General features: G+C 38.6%; 1 protein-coding gene across 6 annotated transcripts in view; it reads right to left on the bottom strand.

The window, feature by feature from the left end:
• Window positions 1-10,911, bottom strand: part of pcm1.L (pericentriolar material 1 L homeolog) — a 54,925-nt gene extending 44,014 nt beyond the window's left edge. For 2 of the 6 annotated variants that reach the window (XM_018231350.2, XM_018231504.2), the window contains exons 1-5: window positions 10,751-10,911; window positions 4,336-4,458; window positions 3,349-3,588; window positions 2,970-3,236; window positions 43-213 (exon numbers count right to left, since the gene is read on the bottom strand). In XM_018231350.2, coding sequence (XP_018086839.1) covers window positions 43-213; window positions 2,970-3,236; window positions 3,349-3,588; window positions 4,336-4,431 — 774 coding nt within the window. In that variant the 5' untranslated portion in view covers window positions 4,432-4,458; window positions 10,751-10,911. 6 annotated transcript variants of the gene reach the window in all.
• Between the last annotated feature and the right edge of the window lie 7,971 nt (window positions 10,912-18,882).

Below are 18,882 nucleotides of genomic sequence, written 5' to 3'. Positions count from 1 at the left end.
CAAGGCATACTGTGTAACATATTCAATAAAAGTCACACTTACAAGCATCTTTTGAAGGAATTTAAGGTAAGACTTTTCCTGGAATTTCAGGTGTTCAATTAAGTTTGATAATCGTTCAACATTGACAGACAAATCTTTTTTCTGAACAAGATCATCTCTCAGGGAACTGGCCTTGGTGATATAGTCACGAATCTGAACAAGTCTACTCACAACCTATAGAAAAATGCACGAGAGTGTAGATAAAGGGGTTTTTCTTCGTTGTGATGAAACTCTGCTAACAAATGGACATTTATTATGACGATTTCAGTCAAAAAAATCGAAAGTTAAAAAATATCTAAAAAGGAAAAATATTTTATTTCCTTCAGTGTTGATAACTTCAACTGCACAGAAAAGGACTATTGAAATGAATACTGAATGCTCTAGTATCTAATCAAAGAAATACTATGGCAACTCCCATTTAAACATACACAGGCAACTGGGAATAGTCTCTGCTCAGAGCACATGTAGAAATACTGTATTTGTCCTTTCTTATTATTTAGAAAAATAAGTTGTTTTAAATATGTGCAGATATTTATATTCAAATAATGTAATAAATAGTACAAAATAATACCATCATGTGGTCTTTTGTATTTTTGTTGTTGTTAGGCACAGGGGAGGAGGCACGGGGAAAGTATATTTTATTTAATGAGAATCTACTGATCACCACTTTGTACTACTATGGCCACTCGCACATGTGGTGTATTGAGATGGCAGAAAATGAGACAGAAACGGTCACTTTGCATCCCATTTCATCAACAGAGGTAGCACTGAAGCACCAATTTGACTAACAGTAAAGGTGGCCATAGACGCACAGTTAATATCGTACAAAATTCGGTGCGTGTATGTCGGGAAAAGAGTCGACCGATATTGGCAGAAAACTTGGAAATCGGACGGCTTGATGTTTGGGTGCCTTTGAAGGCACACAAACATAGCCATTGTTAGTGCTGAATCTTAAGATACAGGTAGAATTCTATTGTTTCTACCTGTATATCAGACGATTCAGCTCTACACGTGTGTATTGAAATAAATGGTCTTTCTTGGAAAGATCTTTTCCAAGAAAGATCATAATTGTTATGTCTATGGCCACCTTAATGCTGACCAGTGCAGATCCGTGCAGGCGTTGGCCAGATGTCAATCGGGCAGGGCTAAAGATCCCATCGGATTGCAGACCGCATCTGTTCGTTGATGCAGTCCCGTGATCCGACCGCCCATATTCCTTTCATTATTATGCGATCGTTGGGCCCTAGGGCCCAATATCGGATCAGCGCGATATCGCCCACCTCAAGGTGGGCATATCGGGGAGAGGTCCGCTTGTTTGGGGATATTGCCAAACGAGCTGATCTCTATGTGTATGAGATAAAGAAGGCTATAGCAATGAGGAACCAAATCCCTTTTCTGAAACATTAGACACATGGTATTTGAGCATCTGTGATTGCTGCAGGCCTGACTGGAAGAAAACGCCAATCTCCAAGACCATTCACTTGAGTGAGGCACATGCAGTCTATAGTAGATGCTTCTTTTGGTACAGATATGGGATCTGTTATCCGGAAACCCATTATCTAGAATGCTCCGAATAACGGAATGGCTGTCTCCCATAGACTCCATTTTATCCAAATAATCCAAAAGTTCTTTCCTTTTCTCTTGTAATAATAAAACAGTAGCTTGTACTTGATCCCAATTAATATATAATTAATACTTATTGGAGGCAAAACCAGCCTATTGGGTTTATTTAATGTTTAAAGGATTTTCTAGTAGACTAAAGGTATGAAGATCCAAATTATGGAAAGATACGTTATCCGTGAGTTCCCAGGACCTGAGCATTCTGGATAACAGGTCTCATACCATAGATCCAATATATCTTATAGGGTGGCTCCTTTTGCCTAGAAGATGTATTAGAGCTCACTCTATTAAAATCACCAGACATCATGTCTCTGTATAGAGTATTTCAGGATAATGAAACTTATATTAAATTTTCATTTCCGCTATAGTTCCCCTTTAAGAATAGTACATTTTATCTCCTCCCAGATCTTCCACTTAGTTTTGGGCTGTGTTAATGAATTAATTTCATTAAAAGGACTTTGTAATGGCAGCTACAGGAAACAAGTATCTGAAACAGAAGCCTAATATACAATCAGACTTATTGCGCGTAAAATTTACAATTGGTGATTAGAATCATGAAAAAAACGGCTCTGAGCATTTCCATCTGCAAGTCACGGATATTAAACAAAGATGCAACAAGGATCTTCTTTCCAATCACCTAGAAAGCGTTGACTGGAGCACAACCCTGTCGTCCGGAGTGTGAAAAGAAAACTTTAAATCAAAATAATTTTAAATCAAAATGATTATTTACTAATTTGACACTAAGGGGGTTATTTATTAAACCCCGAATGGCAAAAACCTGAAAAATGTGTTATTTTTACTTTAAAAACTGAATTTTTAGTGGGAAAAAAAACACAAATCTTTCAGGGTTTATTATACCCCGATGATGGAAAAAGTCTAAATCTGAAAATCCGGCATCTCAGAACTGCCGAGGTTGCATATAAGTCAATGGAAGAAGTCCCGAAGATATCTTGATCTGAGCTGGGTTTCGTGCAATAATCCAAATATTTTGTGGTTTTCGGGCAAAAATAAGTAAAAAGCTGAGTTTTCGGGAGGAAAATCCGAAAAATTCGTACAATTTGTTTTTTTGTTTTTTTTAAATCAATTGATACATAAGGGGAAAAACTATATGCGGATTTGGTCGGAGCATTTTTCAGAAAATAATGAGATAAATTTGAACTTTGATAAACGGGCCTCTTCGTTGTTTCCTGAATGTAATAAGTTCATGTACATGTAAACAAATTGCATTATGGCCTGTTGATACCATTTGTAATTGTCTACAACTTTCACTTTTAAATACACATAGTTTAACTTAGAATATGAAACCCTACCTGACTACTGTCGATAGCTGGTTCCCTCTTACTTTCTTCTTCCAGGAAGGCTTGGGAATTTGATAAGAAATCTTTATTTAAAGCAGATGCCAGAAAATCCTTTGTCAAAGAACGAGTACTGGCTTCCCTCTTTGGTGGACTTTTCGACTTCTCCTTGTTTGTGTTTAACTGCGATGGAAGGAAGTTAAATGGCTTGCGGTTATCAGCAAGCTGACGTTTATTGTTTGCAGCAGTAGCTCTGCCTTGAGAATCACTTCCAATGCTCCTCTGCAGAAATAAAATTATATTTAGAGCAAAATAAAAATTGCTAAATTGTTTTCAAAACTTTTATAAGCCCAGAATTGGAGGAAATCTGGTGCTAAGGGATAGCTGAACATACCTGATCCAAATCACTAAAATTGATTTTCTGTTTGAGCTTTTCCAGTTCGGCCTGCTCTGGAACAGACATTTGAGAAACATATCTGGTGTGTGGAAAGGTGTGTGGTGTTCTGGCTCTCCTCCGACCAACACCAGGAGATGACTCGGGAGAAATATCATTTGTAAGGCGTAAGTCACACTCCACAAACTTTTTCTTGTTTTTCTCTGCTGATCGGTTTCCCTTCTTCTGCCCATTCCAGTGCTTGAATAGTAAAACAATCATATAATGAAAGAATACAACATAAAAAAAAAATGAGTGCTAAAATAATTTGAATAAAAACTGATTATTCAGCAATGGATCACAGATTAACATTTGCTGTGATCCTCTTAACTGCCTTTACAAAACATGAGCCGGACAACTAAAGTCATTCCACTAAACTGTATTTTAGCAAATGACATGTTACGGATACATTTTAGAGTTTTACCAATTATATTGCCTTGCTAAAGCTTGATATCAGCACATGTCAGGTGAGACTGGGATGTGGTATGTTGGTATTCAGGGATTTAAAGGAGAATCAAGAGCTGGAGGATGGACCGGAGCACTGGTGATGGGACATTCACATGGGAAGCACTAGAAGGTAAAGAGATGCAATGGGCAAATGGAGAGACAGTGAAACTAGTAGAGGAGTGGGTCCCTGGTGTTGCTGGGAAATTGAGAAGAAAGTTAGGAATTGGTGTTGAGACACTTGGAACAGATCATTGGTGCTGGAGGATTCAGTAAAGAAGCTTGGGTATGTGCAGTATAAGGTGCATTTGGAGAATAAACATGGGTAGGTAGAGGACAAGCATGCTACTGTTGGGGTATCTGAAGTCTCCTAAATCATGTATAGGATATATTCAATGAAAATCATTTTACAATATCACACAAAAAGGGTTATTATTGTCCATTTAACATAGTCTTATTGGCATGAGAGAAATAAAGGTGGTTTAAAGATGTAAAAGTGTCTACCATATTATTTAGCCTGTCATCAAGAGACTCATGACTCCAGTTAGGTAAATCCTGGTCGCTCAAAGCCTCGTCTGGTGGACCTCCTCCTGTAGCCATGGTTTGCAGAATTTCTCAGAAATAGGCCTGTGGAGTAAAGAAAATATACGTTTTTAATTTAACATTAATGTAAAATGATTTACAGATTTTCAATGTATGCACCGCTATTTGTAAATGTAATTGCTGCCAAAACCAGTATCAGTCTATTTAAATTCTCTGCAATCCTGGCTCTAATTCCTGAAAGAACATTGCAATCCAGCTGATTAACCGACCTGCAGGAGACCTGAGTCCTGTTACATTGTTTCTAGTCAGACCCAGAAAAGCATAACCAAGCGAGGCTTTCAAATGCAATTAAAAATAACTTTAAACTACTGAAGTGTTTTAATTTATGTATATTTCAAAGCTGCGTTGAATGGATTTCCCTTCGTTACTCAAAAGAAAAGCAGTTTTTAGATGCATTTAATTATACACAAACATGAACTAATACAAGTAGGTGCAAACTGGGTCTTCAGACAAACAATAAAATATTTCCAATAGCTCTTAAAAAAAATGTAGACTACCACTCTTGTTTTCTATACCCACAGTTTAACCAAGGCAAATAAAACCTATTTTGTTTGGCAAAGAATAAATAAACCCAGCTTCCCATTCAATCTGAAAAGCTGACAAAATGATCAGAAACCTTCCTCCCACTGACAAAACTGCTCTCCTGCATTTTATGGTCAAGAAATTACTTATGTTAAACAATAGTTTATTCGTAGTATATTATTTTTTTTATATAAATGAGCAATTTGTGAGTAAAAAAAAAAAAAAAAAAATTAGAACTTTAGATGGGGTCAGTGATCCCTATTTGAAAGATGGAAAGAGGCAGAAAGGTAAGGCAAATAACTTAAAAAATATAACCTGTAAATAATGATATAAGACCAATTGCAAGGTTGCTAGGAATTAGATATTCGGTAACACACTAAGTGGGTTATTTACTACACACTGTATGCAAAAATCCTGAAAAATTAGTGAATTTTTTTTTTTTTATAAAACGGAACTTTTAAAAAAAAAATTACAAATTTTTGGGAATTTATTAAACCCCGAGGATGGAAAAGTCCAAATAAGAAAATCTGACACATCAGACCTGTAGAGGTTGCATATAATTCAATGGGAGAAGTCCAATGATTTTTTGATGTGAGCTGGGTTTCATCATTACCCCGAAGTTTTCAGGCAAAAAAAAGCATAAGAAATCAGTTTTCTGGTGAAAAATTCGAAAAAATCATGAAAACCTGATTTTTTTTTCCAGCACAGCTAATTTTCAGGAAGAAGTAATAATAAATAAGACTTAAAACCTGAGCAGATTTGATCAGAGTTTGTAGCATATAATGTTGAAATAAAATAACCACCTTTAAATTCCCTCAACGGTGAACAACCCCTTTAATCTCTTAGGTAGGTAGGTAGGTGTGTGTGGGGGGGGGGTAGGTAGGTGTAGTTATATTATGAACACACACAACTTATGTGCGTCAAGTCAATCTGCATCACTTTTTTAATAAAACATTTTAAACGCCAAATGTTTATCATTAAAGTGGTTACATGACAGTAATATATAGTTGTACAGGTATCCGGAAACCCAAAATCCAGAAAGCTCCGAATTACGGAATGGCTGTCTCCCATAGACTCCATTTTATCCAAATAATCCAAATTTTTAAAAATGATCTTTTTCTCTGTAATAATAAAACAGTAGCTTGTACTTGATCCCAACTGAGATATAATTAATCCTTATTGGAAGCAAAACCAGCCTGTTGGGTTTATTTAATGTTTAAATGAATTTCTAGTATATTTAAGACATGAAGACCCAAATTACGGAATGATCCGTTATCCGGAAAACCCCAGGTCCCGAGCATTCTGGATAACAGGTCCCTTACCTGTACTTGTTTGGAGCAGAAAGAAGCAGTGTTGGTTGTATCCATGGCAACAAGTCAGGTGCTCTACATGTAAACAGTCTGCTTGGCAAAGTTACCCTGTGAAGTTCTAAACCCATTGAATATACAGAGTCTGTACTAAACACAATTAAATATGATACATATATATATATATATATATAGGCTTCCCGGCGTTTAATAAAACAATATATTGCCGGTGGCAGCGGCGCATTGGCGAATGCTACACGATCTATTCCATTAGCAGAGCAGTCAGTCTGCCGGTTAAGCTGCACCCGCCTGAGAACTGAGCTGCGATGTAATCGCTCCTACCTGCGGCGTAATCGCTCCTAGCTGCAGCAGCTGCCTGGGATCCCGGTGCGCTCGCCCCTACTGTCCTGCGACTGTGTGACCAGAGCACAGAACAATCAGCAGGAAGCGACGGAATCCCGCCAGACCTGTCTCATTAGTCCGCGAAAAGAAAAAACCCGCCGCTCTGAGGCGGCAAAGCAAACTGCATGGGAGCCTAATCAGCTCTATAGCCTGCTCTATAACCCGCTCTGTAACCTGCTTACAACCCGCTCTATAACCTGCTCTACAACCCGCTCTATTCACACTCGCACTTCTTGAGCCATTGCAACACCAGCAGTGAATACAGAGGCTGCTTCCCATGAAGCGTAAGCTGGAGCCTCTGTACAGCCCCGCCGGCAGGCAGCTTCCCTCTGTAGCCCAAGCCAGCAGCAGTCCAATCCATTCACATTCAACGAACAGTAACACCCAAAAAAAGAAAGTGATGTAAAGGGCACCTGTTGGTAGGGTTGCCACCAGGCTGCTATTGTACCGGCCTGGCCAGTAAAAATGATGACTGATCCCAATGTTATTAATAGGGAAAAAAGATAAATATATAGGAAGGCCAGTATTTTTTCCAGAAAAGGTGGCAATTCTACCTGTTGGGTAAAAATGTTATCCCCAACCAAAGTTGCAGGCTAATAGGGCCAGCATTCCGGTTGGGGATAACAGTAGTTTTTTCTTCTTACAAACCCCACCAGCACCAGGCTACCCGCACCAGGAGGGAGCTCCCGTTAGGATTTCCACCTTATATGCCCAGTTCCTAGTGTAGTAAAATTCTGCTTTGCGCTGGTGTCTGTAGACTGCTCCAAAGCATTGCATTGTAGTTAAAGGAACAGTGACATCAAAACATTAAAGTGTTTTATATATTAATAAAAATATAATGTAGTGTTGCACTGCGCTAGTAAAACTGCTGTGTTTGCTTCAGAAACACTACTATAGTTTATATAAATAAGCTGCTGTGTAGCAATGGGGGCAGCCATTCAAAGGAGAAAAGGCTCAGGTTACACAGCAGATAAGCTCTGTAGAACAGAATGTTATCTGTTATCCACTATTTAACCTGTGCCATATAGACTTTTTTCAATTTCCACCATTGCTACAGAGTAGCTTGTTTATATGAACTATAGTAGTGTTTCTGAAGCAAACACATCAGTTTTACCAGTGCAGGGCAACAGTACATGATATTTTCATTACTTTAAAGGGCACATGTTGGATAAAAATGTTATCGCCAACCACAGTTGCAGGCTAATAGAGCAGCCTTATGGTAAGGCTACAAATTTATTGTTAATACACCTTTTTAGTCAGGCCCTCTCCTATTCATATTCAAGCTCTATTCAAATCTATGCATGGTTGGTAGGGTAATTTGGGCCCTAGCAACCAAACTGCCAACATTGTAAACTGTCGAGCTGCAGAGCAAAAAGCTAAATACCTCAAAACCACAAATAATAATAAACCAACTCTAAATTGTCTCAGAATATCACTCTCTACAACATACTAAAAGTTAATTTAAAGGTGAACAACCCCTTTAATAGAATTAACAGCCCAACATGTATTTGTTATTGAAGCTGCAGAATATCAAGGCTTCCAATGTGGATGAAAAAATCTGGCGAATTTTTGGTTTCAATTATTTATATTCAGGAATATTTTCATACTTTCAATGAAAATCCCTTTTCAAAAATGTATTTGTTGAAAGGACAATGGAAGGCATCTATTCATAAGTTTCCCTTCCCTCCACCTGAATAGCACCAACCGCACACTCCCCTATAACACCCCAACTGAACACACCTGTTAAAAAAAAAAAGGCAAAATAGAACTTGCAAGTTGGCAACCACCATGTCTGGAGGCTTCATTATAGCTCCGCAGCTCTTTAGTGACAGCCTTCAACTAAAAGCATGCATAGTTAAAGGGATTCTGTCGTGATTTTTATGGTGTAGTTTTTATTTCTAAATTAAACGGTTTACACTGCAAACAATTCACTCTACCATGTAAAATTTCATTACGGAAACAGTATTTTTTTTTTTAAGTTGTAACCTTGGTGTGTAGGCAGTCAACTTAGGTCATTTTGCCTGGTCATGTGCTTTCAGAAAGAGCCAGCACTTTAGGATGGAACTGCTTTCTGGCAGGCTGTTTCTCCTACTCAATGTAACTGATTGTGTCTCAGTGGGACCTGGATTTTACTATTGAGTGTTGTTCTTAGATCTACCAGGCAGCTGTTATCTTGTTTTAGGGAGCTGCTATCTGGTTACCTTCCCATTGTTCTGTTGTTAGGCTGCTGGGGGGGGGGGGGTAATACTCAATTTTGCAGTACATCAGTAAAGAGTGACTGAAGTTTATCTGAGCACAAGTCACATGATTGGGGACTCCTGGGAAACCGGTAATAAGTCTAGCCCCCTGTTAGATTTCAAAATTAAATAAACTTTTTTTTAATGGATATCAGTACATACTAGTCTACTGTAGCAGCACTATAAACTAATGTGTTTTGGAAAAAAAAAAAACATGATTTCCCATGACAGTGTCCCCTTAAAGTGAGGACCAGATCAGCTTCAACAATGTCACCAGAGTATGTATGTGTATGGCCCAGTCTGTGCGGTAGCTATAGCCTATCTGCTATTATAGATACTCAAGTAATAAAGTTTTAATGGGTGAGGTGTGTGGTTCAGTGGTTAATTACTAGTTTGGGGGAATGTAATAAAAGTTGGTAACGGAAAAACTATTCGCAATGCAAAAAGTGATGCCTTTGTGCAAACTAATTTTGCTTTGTGCAAATTTAATATAGCTTTTGCGAACCCGGAAACTGCTTAGCGACCACTTCCGACAGTGGAAGACCATGTGCAAATTTTAGTTTGCGCCAATGGGCAGTCAATGTAATAAAACTTCTCCTACTGAAAAAGTCGTTATGTTTGCTCCAAAAGATTATGACACCTTCAAGCACTTCATAAAGGGGTGGTTCTCCTTAAAATTAACTTTTAGTATGTTATAGAATGGCTAATTCTAAGCAACTTTTCAACTGGTCTTCATTGTTTATTTATTATTTCTCAGTTATTTGCCTTCTTCTTCTGACTCTTCCCAGCTTTCAAATGGGGGTCACCGACCCCATCTAAAAACAAATGTTCTGTAAGGCTTCGAATGTATTGTTTTTGCTCCTTTTTATTACTCCTCTTTCTGTTCAGCGCTCCTCCTATTCATATTCCAGTCTCTTATTCAAAACAGTGCATGGTTGCTAGTGTAATTTGGGCCCTAGCAACCAGATTGCTAAAATGGCAAGCTAGAGAGGTGCTAAATAAAAAGCTAAATAATGAAAAACAATTGTACATTGTCTCAGAATATCACTCTCTAGATCATACTAAAAAAGTTAATTTAAAGGTGAACAACATCTTTCAGAGTGTGCAGTTAAAATTTGCAATGCAATAACAGTTTAAGAAACAATATTACATTGCGAGATGTGGATTTTTATTCTTATTGGTGCGAATTGTTTTTCTGTTTGCGACTTTAATTACATTCCCCCCTATATGTTCTGTGAATTATAACTGGCTGACTGATGCAGCAAAGATTTCAGGTTTTAAGGCCCAGCGTTGGACAGGGGATACTGGATATTTTGCTAAAGGTTTGTGCTTTATTTTATTTTTGATGGGGTTGAGTCTGTGTGGGCCTCATTAAATGCCAGGACCTGTTTTGAATGTCTCTATAGTCAAGGAGGGACTTTTACCTCCAAAGTTGATAAGCTACTGGGAGAGCCCAACACACACAGATAGAAAGGGAGCTCCCGTTAGAGAGACGCTGGGATTCCAGTTATGTCCCTATTAATGTTTTTAAGAACTTGAAGCAGTAACCTCTCTCCCGTGCGCACACACACAAATCCCTCCGCACTCAGCCCTATCACACCTGCTGCTATTCCAGACCAGTCAGCCCTATGTGCACCCCCTTATCACAGGCCCATACATAACAGACTGAGGGAATCCGAACAAGCAACTTCAATGTGGGGCCTGTGCAGTTTCTCTTGGCAGGTCACATACTGCTCCCAAGTGCACACCTGGCCCATAACGGGAACTCACAATCTACAAGTACATCATTGTGAATAAACAGGGAGACGGCAGCCATGAACACACGCACACATCCCCTCTCGTCGTCACCTTGTAACTGTATCTCTACTCCTGCCCGGTTACCGTAGCCTTCAGACTCCCGCCTGTCCATCAGCCATATTGAATTCCGATTAGCGACCCCGAGTGGAGACGGAAACACTCCAGTTTCCCTGCACAACCAGGGAAGCGCGAGACGCTTTACTAAAAAAAAAAAAAATTGACGCTGCGTATAGGGGGCAGGAGTCCTGTCTAGCCTCGAGCAGCCAGCGCCATCTAGAGGATTTTCGCGGGAGATACGGTGAATCGCGCAGTGAATTGGAAGCTGTACAGTTTAGCCGTGGGGGAAGATATGAACTTAGTTTTTAATGCCCGTACACTTAGGCGGTTCTGTAATACATAACACTACTGCCCAGGAGCATTAACCCATAGCAACCAATCTGCAGGTCGGATTTACTGGTCACATGTTTAAAAGCAAACATCTTATTGGTTACTATGAGTTACTGCTCCTGGGCAAACTTAGCACCTTTTATTACATATGGGGGTTCGTTTTGCAGCATTTGTTTAGAGCTCACTAACTGGTGCTCCGTTATGTTTTGCCGACAGGCCTTGACTGGCGATTACATTGACGGAAAGAATTGCACATGGAATTGGGATTGTTTTGTTGCCACCTTTGCTGGTGGCTGAACCCGAACACGGGGGAGCAGCTGATAGCATTGGGGGTGGGGCAGTGATGTAGGAACAGGCATAGGGTTGCCACCTTTGCTGGTCGCTAAACCTGAACAATGGGGGCGGGGCAGATAGCGTTGAGGGTGGAGCAGTGATCTTGGGTTGGGCATGATGACATCAGAGGTAGGCACAATGATGTCATGGAGCTATGATGCTGGGTCAGGGTTCTCACATCCAGGCCCAGATTTGTGGAGAGGCCACCAAGGCCCGGGCCTAGGGCGGCAGGATTTTAGGGGGAGGCATGCTGTCCAACCACACCCACATTGATTTAGAAACACTGGGGATGTGCAGGAGATATGATAGATATTTAAATTTCCTGTGCGCCAATCCCCATTGCTTCAATCCCGATGATGAAAATTTGAGCGAATAAAAGGGAGGAGACGGGGCGACGAACAACAGAGGGCCTAGGCGCACGAGATATGTAAATGTGGCCCTGATTACATCACTTATATGCAAATGGTTGGATTTCTGTCCAGTTGTTGCAATGTTTTAAATGGGACAGAAAGTTTTGAACAGACAGCCCTTTTGACAAACTGAGATGTCCAGTTGAAACCCACACGGCTGGAAACCCTACCTCTATCTATTCTGCCAGACATTTAAGACCAATCAGGTATGACATCTATTATGCAGAAATCAGTTATCCAGAAAGCTCTGAATTACAGCAATGCTCATTTAGAAAAACTATTTCCATACCTCCCAACATTTTGGAAATCAAAAGAGGGACAAAAAAGTTGCGTGGCAAAAAAATTTTTTTGACCATGCCTGTTTTTGTGGCCAAATGTTCATTTTCATTTTACAAGATTTGCAGGTTATAAAAGTTTTAACATATTTCTGTGGTTTTTTTTCCAGTTATTACAGTTTTGTTAATGAAGATGAATTGCCCTTAAAGCTGTGAGTCTTACTTTTCCCAAGGGATCTGTTATCTTATATTATATTGTTAAAATTACTTATTTGCTTATCTAGATTGCTTATCTAGATACATTTGAATTGTTACAAATGTATCTTATCTTCTGTTGTGGCTGTTCTGGGCTCTCTGCCAAAAGCCAATTAAGTTAGAAACTTTGTTTCTTTTTCTGGCTGTTCAGTACAGAGAAAAACGGGGCTTTCCAGTACAAACGAGGGACTGTAGGTTGAGCTGTCAAAAGAGGGATTGTCCCTCTATAAACGGGACAGTTGGGAGGTATGTATTTCTTATTTTTTATTGATTTGCTTATTTCTGTTTTTATAATAACAAGAAATTAACTGCTATAATAATAACTAAGTCATGTCAAGGTGAGTGAGTATCTTGCTATTTGTTTTTTTTTATTTGGCCAGATTAATGTTTGGGTTTTACAAGGCTGAAAACTGAACAGAAAGTCATGGGGACCACAACGGTGTCAGTCATGAAATGCTCACTTGAACCAGTGGTGTAACCAGGCCCGGATTTGTGGAAAGGCCACCAAGGCCCAGGCCTAGGGCGGCAGGATTTTAGGGGGGCGGCAAGCTGCCCAGCCACACCCACATTGGTTCAAAAACACTGGGGATGCGCTGGAGATATAATAATTTTTTAAATCCCCATTGCTCCGGTCCAGATGATGATGAAAATTTGCACTAATAAAGGGGAGGGGACAGGGGCAACAAATGGCAGCGTGCCTAGGGGCACACACTATGTAAATCCGGCCCTGGGTGTAACTATAAAGAAAGCAGGTTGTCTGGGTGCACTTGATGTAAACCATTAAAATACTGTAGACCTACATCTGGAAATATCATCAAAAAAGGAACTTGTTAATCATAATGCACACAAAAAAAGGGTCCCAAGCTGGTCAACAGAAAGTTTTTATTATCATGAGATACTTCAGTATGAAAACAACGCAACCCCATTATTATGTCATGTTATTGTATCAGCAACTTATACCCGGGTTATTTCTTATCCTCAGTTGTACCTACATGGTTTGGCCCAATTAAATGATGGAGGGATTCCATGTTTTCCTTCTTTCTTTCTTTCTTTCTTTCTTTATTGATTATTTTTACTATAGTTTCTAGTCAACTTGATGATTGTACTCTTCTCTCTGCAGACCAGCTTCTCTGCTAGCCTCATATTCAGAGCGCTTTTGTAATAGTCAATTGTAACTTGACTTCTTGTTTTTCCTATCTGGCATGTAAGTTGTTTGTAGCCATCTACAGCTTAATCAGTATAATTTGTTCCCGCATCTTGATGTTATCAATGTAACTCCCAAGAAACAGTCTGTACAACCATTGGTGCTCAATAAAAAAATTGCTCTACTACCAGTTGCCCCCTAACCCCTTAACACACATAAAATAAAATAAAACAATGTATTGTGTGTCACACCTTGTGGTGTTGCCATCATTTAACAGTCATTAAAACACAACTCCATGTAAACGGCATTGGCCATGGGGTGGTGCTAAATGAGGATAACAGACAGTCTAGTGTACACAGTACATGTGTACTTGTCCAACCACTGAGCAGGTAAACTGTGTGGGGATTATTACAATGCTAAATTCTTCTTATGCATGGCCTTAATTTGAGCTAGCGGCACATTTACTTATGAAACATCATGCATACAGTGACAAAATCACTAAACTGGGTGGCACCACTTTAAAATATCTCCAGCTGACTCTTCTATCATTGTACTGGGCATTGTCTGCCATAAACACAAGTAGTGCTCAAATTTATTTCATTCTGTAAACTGATCAGCCTGAGCCTGCTATAGAAAGGCAAACAGCATTGTATTATGGGAAATCATTAATGTTTTACAGGGCTGCGGGGGCAGCAGATTTGTACTACGGACCTGCAAATACAGGTGTGGGATCTGTTATCCAGAATACCTGGGACCTGTCGTGTTTCAGATAAGGGATATTTCCATGATTTGGATCTTTATACCTTAAGTCTACTAGAAAATCATATAGTATGTTTTTTTCTTCAGTAAGGATTATGAGAGATGGCCTTCCCATAATTTGAAGCTTTCTGGATAATGAGTTTCCAGAAAATGGATCCTATACCTGTACTTGAAATACCAGGGCCTATTTTGAGTCCCAGTCCAGACCTGGTCTGAAGAGAAAGATAAATGCTTTAGAAAAGGCGGAATCGAAAGTTAAAATCATGAAATATTTTAAGTTCATCTATATTGTGAAGTTGATTAGAATTAATTATGCCTTTCTTATGGAAAAATGTTAAACTTGGGTTTACAACATCTGTAAACTGCAATTGTACCAGAAGAAATTCTGCTCTGACTAAAGATACTGCAGTTCTGACAATGCATCAATACGACACATAATGTCTTACAATTGGTTGAATTAGCACATGTTTACACATGTGAGCAGTAACGCCACGTCAAGGCTTCAACCCTGTTACTGACCATTCACTCCGGGTGTAACATTCCTCACTGGGCCTAATAATATAGTAACAGTCAATAAATAATATTATAAGGAAATAGTGAGGCTTACTCATGTCTATGAAGTTTACCCTTTAATCAATTCATTCTTAATAAACTTCTAGTTCATCTGCAGAAAGATATATAAAAAAAAAACCATTTAATGGGGAAAAAGAACCCTTCCTGCATGGATGAATATTGACTATAAGCATTAATATCAGGGTATGGGTTCAACAGACATGTGTATGAAGGCAAAGCAGATTGATTATTAGACCCCCTTGCCCTCTTGTTACACCCTTGACCTTTCATATCTCACATTCACTCACACACCATTCACTTCAAACAGTTAACCGTAACTATAACTAATAGTTAATAACTATACTTACCTGTAGGAAGGAAAATGTTAATAAAAATATTGCCAAGCATCATGAGCACACTGGCCTCTATCCTGATGCTGTTGTAATTGCATTCAGGACTCTTCTTTATCACCTTCATGGCCACTGTCCTGTTGGCAAGTGAAGCCAACATAACCTGTGAAATACACCGAGAAATGAGTATTAAAGGTTTTATTCAATACTAATTATGGGACTCTGGGAGAAACAGAAATAGATTAAGTAAAATAATAAAGATACCATAAGTAGAATTTAATCATGTCAGTTAAAGAATACCTCTATAAAAACACAAAGCTGTATTTGTAACCACTCCTAGATTTATTTATTTAGTTATACTTAGTTATACTGCTATAACTGCAGTAAAGCACTACGTATCTTGACAGCGCTATATAAATAAATGATGATGATGATTAGCATTTACAATAATAAAGTATCTGTCTTAGGAAATCACTCACTTTTCCGAAATTCTCCTTGCCCAAGAATGGAATGGAAGTTGTAGTTGTGGACATCCAGTGGGCTAATTTGAGGTCCTGTGGGAAAAACAGACACATGTATCTTTTATCTGTTGAGATAAACTTATGTTCTGTGTGAAATTGAAATGTCATATTATCCAATTACCATAGAAACAGGTAGTATTATAAATACACACACACTGGAAGATAATAAAAGGGTCTGTTGTTTTAATCTGGCACAAAGTACAGTGTGTTATCTGCACTGACCAATTCCATAGGTGTAAGAGTGTCATACATGGGCCCTAGTGAGACAGACTTTCCCATAGCAACATCATTTGATTTTTTCCAAGATGTCCTCTCTTTTGGGTGGGGGGCTATACTGTATGCAGTGTTTTTTTCCTATTCATTGAGATGGAAAAGATATAAAAAATATAAAATTTTTAGCTCTTTTTGAGAACTAAATTTTTGCTTTCATCCTACAGCAGACATTACTCATTGGTTGTTATTTTGTCAATTGTCATAAATATTCTCTATTATTATTAATCTCTATTATTCTCTATTATTATTAATAATAATAATTAATAATAATATATACAATATATATATACAGTAATATATTAAAATGCATGGATAATTGAATCTGCCAATCTCTTCCTTTGACAAAATATAAATGTTATATATGACGATTACATAGACAAATAAATGGTAAATGCAATAAGTATCTGTCATAATTAAAATGGGATTTCCCACTAAAGATCCCCATTCCCTAAATAAATAATACAAACTGATTCACACAGAGTAGGGAGAATTCAGTAACAAATCATTATTTCCTACATACTGTTACATGTGCAGGTAACATGGATATCTTTGTGCATAAAAGATGAGGGAGATCCCTGCTAGATAATAACATTTGGTTCCACATACAAAATAGCAGAAAAACGAATCCACATCTCAGCAAGACAACAAACAATAAATATAAAACTCCCCAAAAAGGAAATAGTGGAAACACAACAGGGGCAAGTGACAGTTAAACAGCATTTCCCAATAGGGATGTCACTTTACCTCGTTGTCTCTTCTCCATCTTCTCTTGATGATGATCCTTTCTTCTTAATGCTCCTCTGTCTCCTTCTCTCCCACTCCTAGAGGGCTCAGGTACGAAAATCTCTGAAATTTCACGCTCAGAATCTGTTTGAAAGCAAAAAAAAACTCGCAGGTCTCTCACCAACACTCCTCTCTCATCAATGGTCCCAAAAGACAGTTGGCCACTTGGGTGACATCATCACCTTGGGTTCATGCTGGAAGATACCATTGCAGCAGCGCAGGGGCACAGCTCAACAGTTACTACAGGGCAGACACAGTTACACATGGACCTGCAGTGGTTTCTGGTTGGAGTCATCTTGAGCAATTAGGGGGAGAGGATGAGCTGAGAGGCTGGTTTGTAAGGAAATTACCCTTCAAAACATCTTCAGATGTTGCGTGTAAGAAGGAAGTCAGTAATGTGACATAATATTAAAACTGATTTAAAGATAATTGTTCCATATCTGGATGGGATACAATGCTTCCTTTGTGTTCTAGACTGAATCTGATTGAATACTGATTTTAACATGTTGGGGGGGGTAAAGGTAAAAGCTTAATTGCAGGTAAGAGAGTGAATTTCCCCCGCTTAATAAAACTTGTTCCTAAAGGGGAACTATCAGGAAAATGTAATAAAAGCTTCAGCATACTGAAATGAGAAACTTTGTAAATACAATACATTTTTTTGCATTGTTTCTGAAATAATCAAGTGCATTTTCACTATCCCTCTCTCAGCATCTGTTTCTCTTCATTCTGTCTTCATGCAGCAGTTGGGTGTCAGATAATAATTGACATTTAAATTCAATATCCACAGCACATAATCAAGTGAAGGCATTTAGAACTGGTATGTCCTGCAGTGAAAGTCATTGAATACTTCCACCCCAAGCACATTTTATACAGTGAGAGAAAGGTTGTAATGACACAGGGTTAGGAGCAATATTCTCTGACACTCTAATTATATTATATAAATCTAACATTTATTCCACTCTTAAAGGGATACTGTCATGGGAAAACATGTTTTTGCATCAGTTTATAGTGCTGCTCCAGACTTCTGCATTGAAGTTCGTTTCTCAAAAGAACAAACAGATTTTTTTAATTTTGAAATCTGACATATTGTAAGTATCCCAGCTGCCCCCATTCATGTGAGTTGTGCTCTGATAAACTTCAGTCACTCTTTACTGCTGTACTGCGAGTTGCAGTGATATCACCCCCACCTCCCCCCCAGCAGCCTAACAACAAAACAATGGGAAGGTAACCAGATGACATAAAATAACAGCTGCCAGGTAGATATAAGGACAGCACTCAATAGTAAAATCCAGATCCCACTGCAACATATTCAGTTACATTGAGTACGAAAAACAGAAAGCAGTTCCATCAAGTGCTGGCTGTTTCTTAAAGGGATACTGTCATGGGAAAAAAATTTTTTTCAAAATGAATCAGTTAATAGTGCTGCTCCAGCAGAATTCTGCACTGAAATCCATTTCTCAAAAGAGCAAACAGATTTTTTTATATTCAATTTTGAAATCTAACATGGGGCTAGACATTTTGTCAATTTCCCAGCTGCCCCAAGTCATGTGACTTGTGCTCTGATAAACTTCAATCACTCTTTACTGCTGTACTGCAAGTTAGAGTGATATCACCCCCCTCCCTTTTCCCCCCAGCAGCCAAACAAAAGAACAATGGGAAGGTAACCAGATAGCAGCTCCCTAACACAAGATAACAGCTGCCTGGTAGATCTAAGAACAGCACTCAATAGTAAAAACCCATGTCCCACTGAGACACATTCAGTTACATTGAGAAGGAAAAACAGCAGCCTGCCAAAAAGCATTTCTCTCCTAACGTGCAGGCACAAGTCACATGACCAGGGGCAGCTGGGAAATTGACAAAATGTCTAGCCCCATGGCAGATTTCAAAATTGAATATAAAAAAATCTGTTTGCTCTTTTGAGAAATGGATTTCAGTGCAGAATTCTGCTGGAGCAGCACTATTAACTGATTCATTTTGAAAAAAATTTTTTTCCCATGACAGTATCCCTTTAAAGCACATGACAAGGCAAAATGACCTGAGATGGCTGCCTACACACCGATATTACAACTAAAAAAAATATCTACTTTTTGGGTTAGGAATGACATTTTAGATGGTAGAGTGAATTATTTGCAGTGTAATTT

The sequence above is a fragment of the Xenopus laevis genome, chromosome 1L (assembly GCF_017654675.1).
Source record: "Xenopus laevis strain J_2021 chromosome 1L, Xenopus_laevis_v10.1, whole genome shotgun sequence".
NCBI classification, from domain to species: domain Eukaryota; kingdom Metazoa; phylum Chordata; class Amphibia; order Anura; family Pipidae; genus Xenopus; species Xenopus laevis.
Note: the sequence above shows the minus strand (reverse complement) of the source record. Positions and strands in the feature narration are given on the sequence as shown.